The 17,385-nt window shown below is 44.2% G+C and overlaps 2 protein-coding genes across 2 annotated transcripts; both read right to left on the minus strand.

The window, feature by feature from the left end:
• Positions 1-662: 662 nt before the first annotated feature.
• On the minus strand, positions 663-8,602 carry LOC115136695 (something about silencing protein 10). Its single transcript, XM_029672380.2, is given in 16 exon segments — positions 663-962; positions 1,228-1,335; positions 1,622-1,682; positions 3,912-4,051; positions 4,373-4,504; positions 4,647-4,743; positions 4,828-4,940; positions 5,100-5,240; positions 6,903-7,024; positions 7,177-7,245; positions 7,372-7,474; positions 7,585-7,641; positions 7,742-7,798; positions 7,981-8,030; positions 8,033-8,067; positions 8,370-8,602. Coding segments are annotated over 16 exon segments (1,392 nt in total). The 5' UTR covers positions 8,387-8,602; the 3' UTR covers positions 663-872.
• Positions 8,603-10,922: 2,320 nt separating this feature from the next.
• Positions 10,923-16,207, minus strand: fam83e (family with sequence similarity 83 member E). Its single transcript, XM_029686975.2, has 9 exons — positions 15,691-16,207; positions 15,229-15,375; positions 13,869-13,993; positions 13,325-13,774; positions 12,809-12,871; positions 12,590-12,649; positions 12,197-12,443; positions 11,824-12,036; positions 10,923-11,598 (listed from the first exon to the last, which is right to left on the minus strand). Exons 1-9 carry the CDS (start codon positions 16,150-16,152, stop codon positions 11,398-11,400), a joined length of 1,968 nt encoding a protein of 655 aa, XP_029542835.2. The 5' UTR covers positions 16,153-16,207; the 3' UTR covers positions 10,923-11,397.
• Between the last annotated feature and the right edge of the window lie 1,178 nt (positions 16,208-17,385).

Genomic DNA, 17,385 nt, shown 5'->3' on the forward strand with positions numbered 1-17,385 from the left:
TGTTGATGTAGATATTCCATAATGTTATTTAAAAAAATTGCAGCTACAATAGTCATTTACAACATTAACAATGTCTACACTGTATTTCTGATCAATTTGATGTTATTTTAATGGGGGGAAAATGGCTTTTCTTTCAAAACAAGGACACTGCTAAGTGACCCCAAACTTTTGAACGTTATATATATATACATACACACACACACATATATAATATATACACACACGTTACTGCTCGGTCGACTAAACAACCTTGGTCAACTAACAGCCTAATGACCAAACAATCGACCAGTTGACTAATTGGGTTCTGCCCTAAACCATGCTGCTTACTAGGAGACCTGGCTACTTGTAAGAACACTAATGTACAGTGCAAGTCCCCGGGCTTGGAACAATCTCGTGTACTAAACTCAGTTTTAAATCTGGCTGTAATTCATTCTTGTCGAGTTTGGATCATTATTTTATCTGGCTTGGCTTTCACCCACCTAGACCAGACATTCATGTGCATGGGTAAGCAGGTTTCAGTACTCACCCTCTGCCTAAAAAATAAATAAAAAACATTACATAACGACAGCAAACGGATCCTTGAGCATCTTAACTTTGTTTCATACCATCTTGTCAGGATGCAGATTACAACATGTGGGTTGTGGAACCAAACGAAGTTTGACTCGATTAAGAACAACTTTATTGCAGTTTCATTACAACAAAGTAGATTACTCTGACAATGTCAGACAGTATTACATCGGTAAAGTGACAGACTTGGGACATTAAACCCCAACTGTATGTTGGTATTACATTGTGCTGGAGAACTCACACAAATCCCCTCCAGTCTACAGGGAACTGTTGACAGTCTTCCTTAAAGGAAACAGTTGGGTTGGTTACTTGAGTTTGACACTCTTTTTAACTCCAGCACGAATACCAGACAGCTCTCCACTGTATCTTGTCTCCTCACGACGGACTTCACGAACCTGGAATACATTAAATACTTTCATGTAGATTTGTTTGAAGAACTAGGAATTCCAACAGTCTTTTTGTAATTTGGCCCATAATTGACAAGTTAAACAATACAAGTTGTCAATTTTGCTTTCAAATACTGTATATAATATTAGTACACAGCAGTGGTTCTGAAAGATCTGCCTGAAGGTGTCAGTAATTCCTGCAAAGCACTTATAGTCAATCATTCATAGGATTTGTGTACACTGCAACTTCCACGTTTAAATGTAGTCTACAAACCTGTCCCTTTCTGCGGATCTTGGCTCGTCTGAACTTCTCTCTGTGTTTGACCCTGGGATTGCGGTCAATCTTCTTCCTCTTTGGTGTAAGCCCTTTGTTCTTGGCCATCTTCCGAAAGGATAGATCAACATGTGCTAATTAGACTAATGGTTTAAACCAGGAAGGGAATATAATACTCTTCCATACAAAGTACAAGATCGATCTGAAGGCCATGTGTTCATGTATTGGGAGAATAAATGCCTCATACTGTGCTTTGTACAATGAAAATGTGAACAAGAGACATGAACCAGTTCATATTGTACATAAAGGCTAAGATGTACAATAAATCATGGCTGCTGTATACTTGAATGTGTGTGTAACTCATTTCTAATTCTCAGAGGGTGTTACACTGTACCTGGTAGGTAATGCGTCTCTTGGCATCTGGATCCACATAGTCATCTCCTGCCGCCTCCAATCTGCTACGAGGAAACAGATCTACCATCAAACCCTGCCCATCTCATTCCTACTCTTTGAACTTGATTAGAGAACCACAGGATGTCCTAATACCCATCAAACCCAATATCCGGTCAAACAAGGAAATGGTTAGAATCGTTTTTCCACCATTCATTTTTCCCGTAGGGGATTTTAGAAACAGCCTTACAAAAAAAGAGTGCCGTTTTGAAACTGCAGTCGACTGGTATTTTGGACAATGTAATTGCAGAGGACTGCAGTTATACCACACTAACTGCAGTTACACTACAAAACTACCGCAGTAAAAAATACTTATTTTGGACGCAGTATTTGCAGCATACTGCACTCTGACTGCAATCCTTTTTTGTAAGGGCACTTAAAATAAGGGCTGTATTTCGTGAAGGCTTACCCTGGCGTGACGTTTTGATAACATCAATATATTCGCTTGTATTTACCCCCAACCCATGAAATGCCAATTATCTGCTAATGTGGCTATCATAAAGAACTACAAATGCCATGATGATCTGGATGAGACTGACGAATCGAGGCAACCCTAAGAATCTCTGGGTTAACTATTTGTAAGCTAAAATGTTGTAATTAATAAATTGGCAACATTTCTTTAAATTGACAATTCTGTGAACGGTCTTGGGCAAGTTTTAAACTGACACGATACCTGTTAGCAGATGTCAGCAGGAGCTTGCAGAGGTTTGCAGTATTGCATGATGTCCGCACTCAACGACCTGTATAAGTCCATAGGAAAACAAGAAAATGCTCACCCAGAAGGGGCGCTCCTAGTGTGTACAAATTCTTACTTACACCAAGCTAAGGGCCCTGGGACTAAACACCCCCCTCTGCAATTGGATCCTGGACTTCCTGACGCCCCCCAGGTCGTAAGGGTAGGCAACAACACATCTGCCACGCTAATCCTCAACACGGGGACTCCTCAGGTGTGCATGCTTAGTCCCCTCCTGTACTCCCTGTTCATCCACGACTGTGTGGCCAAGCACAACTCCAACACCATCATTAAGTTTGCTGACGACACAATGGTGGTAGAACTGATCACCGACAACGCTGAGACAGCCTATATGGGGGCGGTCAGAGACCTGACAGTGTGGTGCCAGGACAACAACCTCTCCCTCAAGGTAAGCAAGACAAAAGAGCTGACCATGGACTACAGGAAAAGGAGGGCCGAACAGGCCCCCATTAACATCGATGGGGCTGTAGTGGAGCGGGTCGAGAGTTGAGTTCCTTGGTCTCTGCATCCACAAACTATCATGGTCCAAACACACCAAGACAGTTGTGAAGAGGGCACGACAACACCCCCCCCCAGGAGACTGAAAATACTTAGTATGGGTCCCCAGATCCTCAAAAGGTTCTACAGCTGCACCAGAGAATCTCCTGACCGGTTGCATCACCGCCTGGTATGGAAACTGCTCGGCATCTGACTGCAAGGCGCTACAGAGGTTAGGGCGTACGGCCCAATACACCAGCCACCCTAGTCAGACTGTTCTCTCTGCTACCGCATGGCAATCGTTACCGAAGCGCCAAGTCTAGGTCCAAAAGACTCCTTAACAGCTTCTACCCCCAAGCCATAAGACTGCTGAACAATTAATAAAATGGCCACCCGGACTATTTACGTTGACCACCCCCCTTTGTTTTACACTGCTGCTACTCGCGGTTTATTATCTATCCATAGTCACTTTACAAATTACTAACCTGTACCCCAGCACATTGACTCGGTACCGCCACCCCCTGTATATAGCCTCTTTATTGCCATGTCATTTTCTTGTGTTACTTTTTGATGATTTTTTTTCACTTTAGTTTATTTAGTAAAACATTTCTTAACCAACTATGCATTTCAAGAAATAGAGTTAAGGGCTTGTAAGTAAGCATTTCACAGTAAGGTTGTGGTATTCGGCGCACGTGACAAATAGAATTTGATAAGATGTCTAATGTGATGCTAATTAGCATTTTCAAATCTGAGTTTAAATAGAGCCGAATATATTGATAAAAGTCACCTTGTCTGAAAGAGAGAGATTTACATGGTTATCAAAGCATTGGGCCAGGGTAAGCCCACAAGAAACACAGCCCTTATTTGAAGTGTTTCTAAAATCCCCTATGGGAAAAATGAATGGTGGGGAAATGATTGGAACCATTTCCCTGTTTGACCACTAGGTTTTATGGGTATTGTGACACCACTGTGGTGCCCTATAATATACTCGGGTAACGCTCACCCTTCCTCAGCCTGCGGGTCCTTGCGCTTCCTCTTCAGTTTCAGCCTCTCCTCCACACCTCGGTAGAAACGCAGAGCAGCCTCCTCATCCATGTCAGAGTATGAGTCTTCAGATGATTCCGCCCCAGCCTCTTCAGATACCTGACAACATAGGGAGCAGTCCAATTTAAAGGTAGACCCGGCAAAATGACATTGCCACGAGCAGCGCCGCAGATATTGCGTTGAGCGAGATGCAAGACTTCCCTCTCACACAGTATATGCGCACGGGTTCGCTTCGCGCTGTTACAGTGTGGTAGCAACGGGACCAACACAGCAGAGAGAGGTTTAGCCTTGTGATTCTACGCTCGAAGTTGTTGCAGAAATTGACCCAATACGTTTACTTTGTGCATCTACGTCATATCGCTGAGTCCACCTTGAAGTATACACATCACCCAATGGACCAACATCCAACTCATTTCTCACCTTGACCTTTTTGTTGGTGATCTGCTCGCTGCCCTCCGACTTTCTAGCGGACTTCTCCTTCTGGTCTGCAGAGAGCAGCTGGCGCAGCTGTGGGGCAAGCCGAGCGTCTACCTCACCCATCTCATTAATCAGCTGCAGGGACAGTCAGAGAACGCAATTATTATAGGACACAATCAGAATCATACCAACTACATGACAAGCACTGTGTTAAGTTCACTACATACAGTATACCTACAATTGGATCAAATCACAAATGACAAATGCATCTACTCACATTTCTGTAAGTCAACAGTCTTTCAATCACAGGGTGGTTGTGTGCGGGAATACGCTTTGCTTTCAGGACCAGGTAGAAACTGATGTTTGTGCAGTAACTAAGGACAGAAATAACAATAAGTGAGGCCATTCTAATTGGCATTCTTCATGCAATTTATGTCACAAATAACATTCACACTTACTTTAGATAAAGCTGCTGTTTGGTCCTGAGGTAGTTGGCACCCTTTCCTGGTGGGATCCGTCCATCGTTGACCATCTCCAAAAGAGGCTGCAGCTCGTCCTTCAGCTCTGCCAACTGCACACACCACCATTGGCAAACAGCACGGCATTACCACACAACACCACCATTAGTAACTGTAACGCTTGTTACAGGCTCAACAACATTAAGTGTGGATTACACTATGTTTCTTATCCTGTTGCACATGGAGTAGTAGTGATGTTGTGGTTATCACACCTTTGCCTTAAAGTCCTGAATGAGCTCCAGTAGCTCTGGTGACTCTTTCTTCAGCAGCTTCATCTTCTCCTTCTGGGACATCTGCTGCAGGTCCTTCACAATCCTCTCCTTCTCCACCTCCTGCTCCTCTACAGCAAACTCCTACACATACAGACACAATGAGGACAACAGGAAAATGTATTTATTTACTTCGATAGAGCTAGAGGCTCAAGCATGTACAGGTGAAGTCGGAAGTTGACATACACCTTAGCCAAACACATTTAAACTCAGTTTTTCACAATTCCTGACATTTAATCCTCGTAAAATGTGCCTGTTAGGTCAGTTAGGATCACCACTTTAAGAATGTGAAATGTCAGAATAATATAAGATAATTATTTCTTTCAGCTTTTATTTCTTTCATCACATTCCCAGTGGGTCAGAAGTTTACATACACTCAATTAGTATTTGGTAACATTGCCTTTAAATGGTTTAACTTGAGTCAAACATTTTGGGTAGCCTTCCACAAGCTTCCCACAATAAGTTGGGTGAATTTTGTCCAATTCCTCCTGACAGAGCTGGTGTAACCGAGTCATGTTTGTAGGCCTCCTTGCTCACACATGCATTTTCAGTTCTGCCCACACATTTTCTATAGGATTGAGGTCAGGGCGTTGTGATGGCCACTCCAATACCTTGGCTTTGTTGTCCTTAAGCCATTTTGCCACAACTTTGGAAGTATGCTTGGGGTCATTGTCCATTTGGAAGACCCATTTGCGACCAGGCTTTAACTTCCTGACTGATGTCTTGAGATGTTTCTTCAATATATCCACATCATTTTCTGTCCTCATGATGCCATCTATTTTGTGAGACGCACCAGTCCCTCCTGCAGCAAAGCACCCCCACAACATGATGCTGCCACCCCCGTGATTCACGGTTGGGATGGTGTTCTTCGGCTTGCAAGCCTCCCCCTTTTCCACCAAACATAACGATGGTCATTATGGCCAAACAGTTCTATTTTTGTTTCATTAGACATTTCTCCAAAAAGTATGATCTTTGTCCCCATGTGCAGTTGTAAACCGTAGTCTGGCTTTTTTAATGGCGGTTTTGGAGCGTTGGCTTCTTCCTTGCTGAGCGGCCTTTCAGGTTGTGTCGATATGGGACTTGCTTTACTGTGGATATAGATACTTTTGTACCCGTTTCCTCCAGCATCTTCACAAGGTCCTTTGCTGTTGTTCTGGGATTGATTTGCACTTTTCACACCAAAGTACATTAATCTCTAGTTGACAGAATGAGTCTCCTTCCTGAGCGGTATGACGGCTGCGTGGTCCCATGGTGTTTATCCTTGCTCCAAGGATGAACCAGACTTGAGGTCAATCATTTTTTATGGGGTCTTGGCTGATTTCTTTTAATTGTCCCATGATGTCTAGCAAAGAGGCACTGAGGTTGATTGTAGGCCGTGAAAAATACATCAACAAATACACCTCCAATTGACTCAAATGATGTCAATTGGCCTATCAGAAGCTCCTAAAGCCATGACACCATTTTCTGGAATTTTCCAAGCTGTTTAAAGGCAGAGCCAACCTAGTATATGGAAACTTCTGACCCACTGGAATTGTGACACAGTGAATTATAAATTAAATCTGTGAACAATTGTTGGAAAAATGAATTGTGTCATGCACAAAGTAGATGTCCTAACCAACTTGCCAAAACTATAGTTTCTTAACAAGAAACTTGTGGAGTGGTTGAAAAACTAGTTTTAATGACTCCAACCTAAGTGTATGTAAACATCCGACTTCAACTGTATACTTTGTTGCTGATAATGTATACCTGAAGGAGGTTAAGATCATAATCCTCCTCGCTAAGATCGGCAGCCAATCGTCTCTGAATATTCTTAGCTTCTTCCTCTTCCTCTTCATCCTCTGCCTCTGCGTCTTGCTGAGATTTCCCCTCTGCAACAAACAAAAAAGCGAGTCGTTTCAAGGAAACAGCCTACGTCGAACAAACGTAACTACATCAACCAGATATAAACATTCAGGAATCATAAAAGACTACAGGTAACGGGTCTCAATAATATGAATGAATAAAAATGTGAAATACTCACTGGCAGCCACATAGTCAGAGTCATAGAACATCTTCTTCCTGTTTCCCCATGCCATATCATTGGGGAGATCTAGGAGAAAACAACCACATTTCATGTTAATTCAGCAAAATACACACGCAGGGAAAAAAAAACTGGTTAATAGTTGAGTGGGTACAAAAACTGCTATAGTAGGTTGACATTGGGCTGTATAATTACAATCATCCTTCTTCCCCTCCAGATCACTGTCCATATCAGCCTCTTCCTCCTCCTCCTCCTCCTCCTCCTCTGAGTCAGTGAGGTCCAGAGCCATCACTTCCTCCTGCAAACCACACGACACTCATCGGCTCAATGTGACGTTTGCACGGGTAAGTCATTCAAGTTCTGCTCTATTAGATACTGCTCACCTGCAGTTGTTGGCCTTTGACTCACCTCGTCATCACCATCTTCCTGGTCACTGTCCATCTGAACACCACGTGCCATGAGTTTCTATAGTGGCAAACATACGCAACATAAAGACGGAGTAGGGTTAAAAAGATAGCCAGGGTTAAGGAGTTGAACTCTTCAAATATACAGATGGGAGACTCACCGAGATTTTGTCATCGTGGAACTCGTCGACCTTGTCCTTCGTATACTGCGAGGATCTCTTAAAAAGATTGTACGTTGAAAAATCGGTAAACAGCAACAATGATAAACAACTCTTGGTCAAGTAAGGGACAAGCTCCATAAGCATAGTTGCCCATCAACATTGTGCAGATGTTGATAACATGTGAAGTTAAATCACACTTCTAGTCACACAGGCTTCTCCATTACATATATAGACTGTACCTTATCTGGGACAGGCATGTCCTTGTATGCTTTAGGGTCATCTTCGTCAACTGTTCCGTCTTCTTCACCGGAGGGGCGCGTTTGGTTCTGAATGGAGCAGGGGGTAAGTTCTCACATCCAAGCCAGGGCCCAGTTTTTCGAAAGTAATCTATTTGGATTTCGCCTCTCGGATATGATTAAATGCATAGATATTGAATGAATAGAACGGACGAAACATGTACTTGAACGGTAACTCCCGTTCTATTCATATGCATTTGATCGTATTCGATAGGCGACATATAGATAACTTTTGAAAAACAGTGACCTGGACATGACAATGTTTACATGACAATGTAAAGGTCAAATGTCTAGCATATAACTGTTTATACAAAGAAATCTAGCTAACGTACCTTAGCGCCCGAACCATGTTGAGAAGCTCAGTAGAGTAACGTTAGCTTGCTAGCTATCTTACTAGTGGGATAACTTTTTCTGTTGCCTAGAAATGTGATCTTCCAAAAAATGCTGTCTCTATTCCGGTGACTCAACAAACGATAAATTGACATATAATTGTTTGCAACTCCTAGCAGCCTCGCATTTTCTGTTTTCTTTCCACGTGCTTCCGGGTTGTTTTCTTCCTCTTCTTCGGTGGGGTTTATAAGCGTTTGGCATCCAACGGTATCAAATATGTTCTAGTGAGACGTTATGGTGCGTTACCGCCACCTACTGTACTGGAGTTTGGGCCAGAGAGAGGGAAAGCTAAATTCTTCCAGCCAGCCCCGTTGCTCTTAAAATAATATGACAAAATATTTGAAACTATATTTAATGAAGTTCCACTCAATCTACTCTGAACTTATTTCCTGTATCCTCTTCTTCATCATACTAGATGTCAGCCTCTCTCTTTCCCTCTGATACTCCCCACACTGTAGCAATACATGCTCCACGGTCTCTGTTTCCTCGCAATAATCACACTTTCCTGTTGGATGCTTTCCTATCACATTTAAGGTCTTATTCAACTGGCTGTGTCCCACCCTTAATCTACTGGCTGTGTCCCACCCTTAATCTACTGGCTGTGTCCCACCCTTAATCTACTGGCTGTGTCCCACCCTTAATCTACTGGCTGTGTCCCACCCTTAATCTACTGTCTGTGTCCCACCCTTAATCTACTGGCTGTGTCCCACCCTTAATCTACTGGCTGTGTCCCACCCTTAATCTACTGGCTGTGTCCCACCCTTAATCTACTGGCTGTGTCCCACCCTTAATCTACTGGCTGTGTCCCACCCTTAATCTACTGGCTGTGCCCCACCCTTAATCTACTGGCTGTGTCCCACCCTTAATCTACTGGCTGTGTCCCACCCTTAATCTACTGGCTGTGTCCCACCCTTAATCTTGTAAAAATGGCCTCCTCTCTTATGTCCCTTCCTGCCGTCCTCCCCAACTTTCCTCTGTACTTGAAATAAATGCCTGCTCTTAGTATCTCTATTCCACTGCTCCTGCTATCTCTGCACCATCACTGTCCATATCAGGCTTTTTTTCCTCTGCCTCGATCATTAAAACTACAACATCAACATTCCCACTACTAAGTGCTTGTTTAGCCAGTATATCAGCTGCCTCGTTCCCCTCCACCTCCACATGGGCTGGGACCCAAGTAAAACGTGTCTGTATGCCCATCTGTCTAATCCTGCCATGGGTTTGTAGCACCTCATACAGCAGGTCTTGTCTGCTACGGGACCTAAAGGACTGGAGACTCATCAACACTGCACATGAATTAGAGCAAGTAACTACATCCTTTACCCTCTGCAAGGCCAACAGAATGGCCATCAGCTCTGCCGTATATACAGCCAGATGATCTGTAATACGTTTCCTGACTGCCACCCCATGTTCCTGCACTACAAATCCTGACCCAGTAGGTCCTGTCCTTGGATCTTTTGAACCATTGTGTAAATAACCACAAAATCCTGATACACAGTTTCCAGACGTCTCTTAAACAAATCAGATGGATCAACACCCTCCCTATATTTCTGTAGTCTCCCCAACACTTCTAGATCAACTACTGGAGGCAGGAGTAGCCATGGTGGATTTACAGGAATAGCTACCATTGGACTAAACTCCCTTCCATGCAGTCCCATCTCCCTCGCCTAGATATTACCCACCCAGCTAAAGCGTTCTGTCTTCGCTCGTGTTCCCAGCATGCCTGTGAAATCCCTTTCGCAGGATGAGACACCCCATGTCCCTGTAGGTTGATCCAATAATGAATTGCCAGCTGCTGTCTCCTAATCTGAAAAGGCATATCCCCCATCTCCACCTGTAGTGCAGCCACTGGGGAGGTCCGAAACACCCCACTACATATCCTGAGTCCTTGTCCCTGTGTGACATCTAGCCTTTCCAATGAGGTCCAGGCTGCTGAACCAGATGCTATACTGCCATAGTCTACTACAGATCGGATCAATGCAACATACATGGTCCTCAATGAGGAACGCCCAGCCCCCCCACTCCTTCCCCGTCAGACAGCACATCACATTTAGCACCTTCTTACACTTTCCCACCACTTTCTCAATGTGTTCTGCCCAGGTCAGTCTAGTGTCAAAGTATACCTCAAGGGACCTGAAGGCCCCCACCACTCTCCAAGTTTCTTTCACATAACCTCAAGCATACCTCATCTCCCACCTTCCTCCTGGTAAAGAACACTGTCTGAGTTCTCTCTACAGAGAAACTGAATCCCCACATTGTGGATATCATGAACATATTCGTAATACTACTGCCATCTGGCGACTGAACCAGAATATGACTATTTGGCTGAAAGGGATATACTGTATATACTATGGAAAATATGTTTGTTTTTTGTCTTCCCTGGACTATAAAATATAGTATATTTGCGAGGACAGAGACATAGTTAATCATGATAATAAACAAAATATTATAGGATTGAAAGTTATATTAAACAGATCAACCTGTGTGAATTAACATTATGAAAGGTTATTTTATTCAGTTTGACATATAATGAAAAACAGTCCTAATCCAATATTCCATAAGAAACAAATTAATATGTCAAGAAATCTATTGTTCTAGTCATCGACCTGTATGTATACATTTGTGTGGGGCCTGAAACCATGAATACTGTGGCTGTTTAGATTTGTTCTGCTGAGCATTTTACCATCTTGTAGGACCTACAACGTCGGTATTATGAGAGATGATCAACTGAGTTTACATTGGTCACATCCATTACGTTACATTACATTACAATACATTTCAAACTACTGTCATTAACAGATGGCTTCCCTGCTTCATCTTCCAGGTAAATACAGTAAGCATTTTCACTGAAGTTGCACATCAATTTTGTTCGTGTGATTCAACACTAGACTCTGCTCTCAATGCAGCTACCATTGTCTGTCCCATTCGCATCGTGACATTTCCCCCTTCTCTTCCATCCTCTTCACTCAATCACTTTCTATCCTCCTTCCCTAGATCCCAGTCACTTTGTGGTCTTCTCCAGTCCCTCTGGAGTCCAACGCTGCCACTGCGAGGCCTGGTGGTAGGAGGCAGAAAGGTTTTGGGAGGCCTAAGGATCCCCGTTTTAAACTCATCATTCCTCTTCCTCATCAGGGCGAAGGCTGGGGTCATTCGAATAGGGTCAGAAAAGTACTGTCGGAAAAAGAGAAAACCAGGGAATGTCTCAGTACATGGTTTCTATTTTTATCTTGCTCACACACACACACACACACACACACACACACACACACACACACACACACACACACACACACACACATACATACATACACACACACATACATACATACATACATACATACATACATACATACATACAGTGAGGGTGTGACATAAATCCTAAATCCTTACACTTACACTGGCTTGTGGTACTGATGGTCCCTTCTCTTTAAAGCCTGGGTCTGTATGCATCACACTCAGTTCCATCATGGAACTGCTGAGTTCTGACACGGTGGTCTTAACACCCCTCCTTAGCTGGGTTGAAGAGCTCTGACGAGGCTGCAGCCTCCTCATGATGTCACTCAACGAGCTGAAGCTTTCACTTTGAGGCACCTTCAATATCAGAGGTCTCTGCATAAGAGAAAGGCAAACCTTCACTGTCCATACTCTGTCCTTTAACATCTAACAGTATTTGATTTTATTGTACTCCAAATGAGACAGATTCGTATTTCCATACAGGATGAATCAGTAGCAGTGGGACTGTGTGTATATTTATAAACCAGAGGCTCACCCTAGATATAGAGGGGCTATCAGCACCAGAGTTGACTCTAGATTCAGTTGCCTCTGTGCCTAACTCCTCTGCCATAACATCTTCCCTTCTAGTTGGACGATCTCTTCTCTCTCTGGAGGGAAAGCCCACAGCTTCTTCTCGTGAGCCTGTCTCCATTTTGTTTTCACTGGGCCCCACAGACTCTTTCTCATCAACTTCAGAGCTCCTCTGTTTGGAGAGGTGTATGCCATATGTTTTGAGTTGGACCCTTCAAGAGAATAATTACATTTTAGTACTATTTACTGACAAAGTATGGCTAGGTTGACTATGGCAATGTATCCATTTAATTAATTGGAGTTCTGAAAGTTAATTCACAATCACAATTATAGTCACAATTATCACAGCGTTACACACCTGTGTTGGGTTTCTGTTTCAGCGGACGGCTGGTTCTCTTCCTGAGAGGGTAAATCTCCGCTGCAAAATCATCCGAAACCAGACAGGTGTTATAACATTGCTACTCAAAGTATTGTGGAGAGTTATTCTAAATAAAGCTCATTCTCTTCTTAAGGATATGCCATAACATTGCAAACCGAGCACGTATGAGTCTCATACTTCCCAAAAAAATGGACTCACTTAAAAGTCGTTTGATTATCCAGCTGAATTTCTCTCTCCGAATTGACATTGTTGGCCCATATTCTGTAACGTGAAAAGAACAAAATGACCTGAGCACCGATCATACAGAAACTGCTACTGTCCCCACAAGATAAAAGTATTACAGATACAGGTGACACAGAGAGCAAATACAACCAAGACAGTGGCTCACAGTACATACAATCACACATTACGTGCGTTCTATGACTGGCTTCATATGTCCTAAGGTTTCTACACCCCGAAGCTCACAACAATATGGGCCTGCGTTGACACAAGGGCCATGTTTGCACCTGTTGACACATGTTTAGAAGGGAATGAAAGGTAAACGATCAAACCTGAGTGCACGAAACTGACTTTTTTGGTACACTTTAGAGCCGTACACGCGCGGATCAAAAACCTTTCACTGGTTTCAAATGGTTAGGAAATCTAGCCTTCTGTGGCATAAAAACAGGTATGGAAATCACATTGTGGCAATCCCTCTGGTTTCATCACACATACCTCCCCTCGTGTGCATGCGTAGTTGTGAGGTGATCAACTTCCTTCGGACAAAACTCCTCCCCAAAAGGTGGCTTTTTGTTCACTGCTGTAAAATGTTGCAATGGTTCCTCCATGTTCACATTCATGTCCATGGGTTCACCGTGTTGATTGACAGGACTCCCTCTGTGGATGACGCCCAGGGCCTCCCAATCCAGGGTGTAGTCTGCGGGTGGGGGAGGAGGGCGGCTGTTGATAGGCTCCATGGGGAAATACATGGGCTGGTTGTTGAGGTCCAGGAGCACTGAGTGGTGATGGGGCTCATCTATTGGGGCCTTGGTGGTCTTCCATGTGTCTGGAACTGGAAGTGAGGCTGCAAAGAGGATCCGGAACTCTCTGTCGAAGGATTCCACTACAGGGCCACTCAGCACCGTCACCAGCTGCCGGTGCAGGTGGGCGTCTGACCATGTGAAGCTAGTGAACACAATAACAAGCTGTTATTTGATGTCAGAGGGTAAACTGAGTATGGAATAGGTTATAACCTGTGGAGAGCACCTAGCTGCTTTACCTGTAGCTGCCATTAACCACGGTCTCCAAATCCACCAGGAGGAAGTTGTCCTTCAATTCCCCCATCACTATCTTTCCCTCCCGCGAACAGAAGGTCTTTCCTCCAAGAACACGAACCTGTATATACTGTGAAGTGCAGAATACAAGGTAATCAACTTTATTTCAACCCTGTCGATTCAAACCTAGACTTTGAATTTACTTAAATACTGCCAGAATATACAGTATACATATAATCAAATGTTATTTGTCACATACGCCGAATACAAGTGTAGACCTTACAGTGAAATGCTTACTTACAAACCCTTAACCAACAATGCAGTTTTAAGAAAAATACCTTAAAAAAGTAAGAAATAAATGTAACAAATAATTCAAGAGCAGCAGTAAAATAACAATAGCGAGGCTACAGGGGGTACCGGTACAGAGTCAATGTGTGGGGGCACCGGTTAGTCGAGGTAATTGAGGAAATGTGTAGAAGCTGTTGAGAAGCGTCTAGGACCTAGACTTTTTGCTCCAGTACTGCTTACCGTGCGGTATCAGAGAGAATAGTCTATGACTCAGGTGGCTGGAGTCTGACAATTTTTAGGGCCTTCCTCTGACACCGCCTGGTATAGAGGTCATGGATGGCAGGAAGCTTGGCCCTGGTGACGTACTAGGCCGTACGCACTACCTTCTGTAGTGCCTTGCGGTCGGAGGCAGAGCAGTTGCCATACCAGGCGGTGATGCAACCCGTCAGGATGCTCTCGATGGTGCAGCTATAAAACCTTTCGAGGATCTGAGGACCCATGCCAAATATTTTCAGTCTCCTGAGGGGGAATTGGTTTTGTTGTGCCCTCTTCACGACTGTCTTGGTGTGCATGGACCATGTTAGTTTGTTGGTGATGTGGACACCAAGGAACTTGAAGCTCTCAACCTGCTCCACTACAGCCCCATCGATGAGAATGAAGGTGTGCTCGGTCCTCCTTTTCCTGTAGTCCACCATAATATCATTTGTCTTGTATATCATTACCACAGACGTGATGTTAGCCACACCAAGAGATGCACAGACTGACAAAGTAAATGCAGAACAACCTGTTCAGTTGTGTTGCTTCACCCAGATACATTCCACAAATGCCCAAAAAGAGTTACCAGAGACTAGTCAGCCTGGGTGTGCATCAGGTTCTCAAGAGCCAGATGCCAGGTTAATGACTCCCCTTTCACAAAGTTCATACTGCTTTTATGAAACGCACTGTGACAAAGATGATTAAAATGTTGAGCTGTTGTTTTGGTACTGTGTGAATTAACAAGGTATGTGGGATTGGCTAAGTGGTATGAATGACATCAGGAGTCAGAGTCTGTAGTCCTTATAGGGTGTAGTTACTCACCGGATGCCTCAGCCTGTGAGGGGGGAGGTTCTCCTGGCTGGATCTCTGGTTCAGGACAATGTAAACAGGGACTCCCCGTGAAGCGATAGTGCGTAGATCCTCAATCACAGTGCTATCTGTCAGTCTGTCTGTCACCATGGCAACAACCTGTACAGCAGACACTCTGTCAGAGGAATATTAATATGTGACAGAGTGGATATTCCTGCCTGACCAGGTCGAAAAACCCTAACACAACATACTGAAGAGGCACCATCAACAACACTGACCCAGCAAAGAAAAGGCATTTCTGGATCCGGCTTGACAGCACCTCTAGGTCCCATTAAAGCAGTAGCGATGAACTCAGCCATCCGCTACAAATAATCGTCATACAATCCAATATTTTTACTGATGTGCCAAATGCATGTAGGCCTGATTATATTTTTGTGCCTTAAAAGTATATCATCTTCAATGACTCAGACATACCTTGCTAGCCCCCTGCAGTAGTCTTCTAATTATCTCCCTGACAGGAGGTTGTTCATCTGCAGGTGGGCTGGTGTAGACCATGGCGCGTCCCATTCCCACCCAGGTGACCCCCTCAGGCCAGCCCAGCTCCAGGCATGGTGCAGGGGTGTCTGAGTGGGTGGGGAAGTACCTGGCGGAGAAGTCTTGCAAACCTGAGTTGCCACCCTCCTCAGCCCCCTCCAACTCCTCATAGCTGCTATGGTAGTCCTTGACCCTGCCACTGATCTGGTTCACCTCCTCTGGGGAGAGGAAGGGGACGAGGTGCTCTGCACTCAGCGTGGTGTAGAAGGCCTCGGGGCCCGCACTCAGCAGGCGTTCTAGCGCATAGCGCTCCCTCTCGCAGTGAAGGTACTCCGGGCTGGACTCAGACATCGGCAGAAATATCACATCCTTATTCAGACTCTGTTCCTGGGAGTTTGACATGGCCGAACAATATGTAGCCTCCTCGGTCTTTGGGAATGAGGGTTGTCTTATGAACTCTGCGGGGGAGGGGGCACTACTAGGGGGAGGGGGGCACTACAAGCACTACTAGGGCAGCACAGGTCCAGCCAAAATCATGACACCGATTACACTAGCTGGTGATGATATGCTATTTGTTACTGGAAAATTGTGTGCGGTAGAAGTCTCCTTTTCACTACCTCTGTTTCCTCTGAGAGAAACGCAGTCACCAATGAATCTTGATTCTCACATTAGATCTCATTGAAAGCATTGTCCAGAATCAGTTAAATAAGGTAAGGACACAGATATATCTTCAAGGGAACAATTTTGAAAACACAGGCAAAAAAAGTTCCCAGCCTTTCACAAACATGTCACAAGTCCTTGTTGACGTAAGGAACAAATAGCTCTGAGTGAGTTATGATATGTAATCACTAAAGAGATCATAACCACTAAAATGATGAAATAATGATAGTGGCGATAGAAAAAGACAACTCACCCTTCACACTCACACTTCATGTCCTAAAATATGATGACTGATTACCTCCAACTTATAACAGATTCTCTTATCTTCCTCCTCCCCCTCTCGTACAACTCCTCCCTCACTCTCACCTTCCTCCTCTCTCTCTGCTCACGTTGCCTCTCTCTCTGCTCTAAGTGTTCTGCTCTGCTGACAGATCCTTTCAGTCTCTCGCAGCCACGATCGGGTCACGACCCTGTTTCCTCAAGAGAATCGCCACTTCTTACCCTGAAGTGCACAGCGGACAACTTTCAAATCCTCATGTCAACTTGTGTTCCAACTTGTGGATTCTGTGTGGCTATCTTCCAAAATAAAGCAGTTTTTAGGTGACTCCCTACAGAGAGTGTATGTAATATTTATTCCCTTGTGTTATCTATTATGTGGTGATGAAAGAAAACCTTTTCATTCACTTCATAGTTGACTCCTGAGACCGGTCCAGCCAGACGGGCAGGTCTGCTAGCCACAGGAGCAGGACTGGAGTCCCACTGACTGCCTGGGGAAGCCTCGCTGGGGGCAGTCCTCTCTTCCCACACCTTCTATTGACTCTCATTGAATTTCCACCGTCCATGCTCAGAATGATGTCACGGGATACGGGTTTCTACAAAGTGGAACAGTCAGCTAATGATGTTATTTGACCATAAAGTGTTTTTTTTTTTTGAGTAAGATAGTAATGTTGTGGTGTGAGTGTGGTAGCTACCTAT

The sequence above is a fragment of the Oncorhynchus nerka genome, linkage group LG2 (assembly GCF_034236695.1).
Source record: "Oncorhynchus nerka isolate Pitt River linkage group LG2, Oner_Uvic_2.0, whole genome shotgun sequence".
Taxonomy (NCBI): Eukaryota; Metazoa; Chordata; class Actinopteri; order Salmoniformes; family Salmonidae; genus Oncorhynchus; species Oncorhynchus nerka.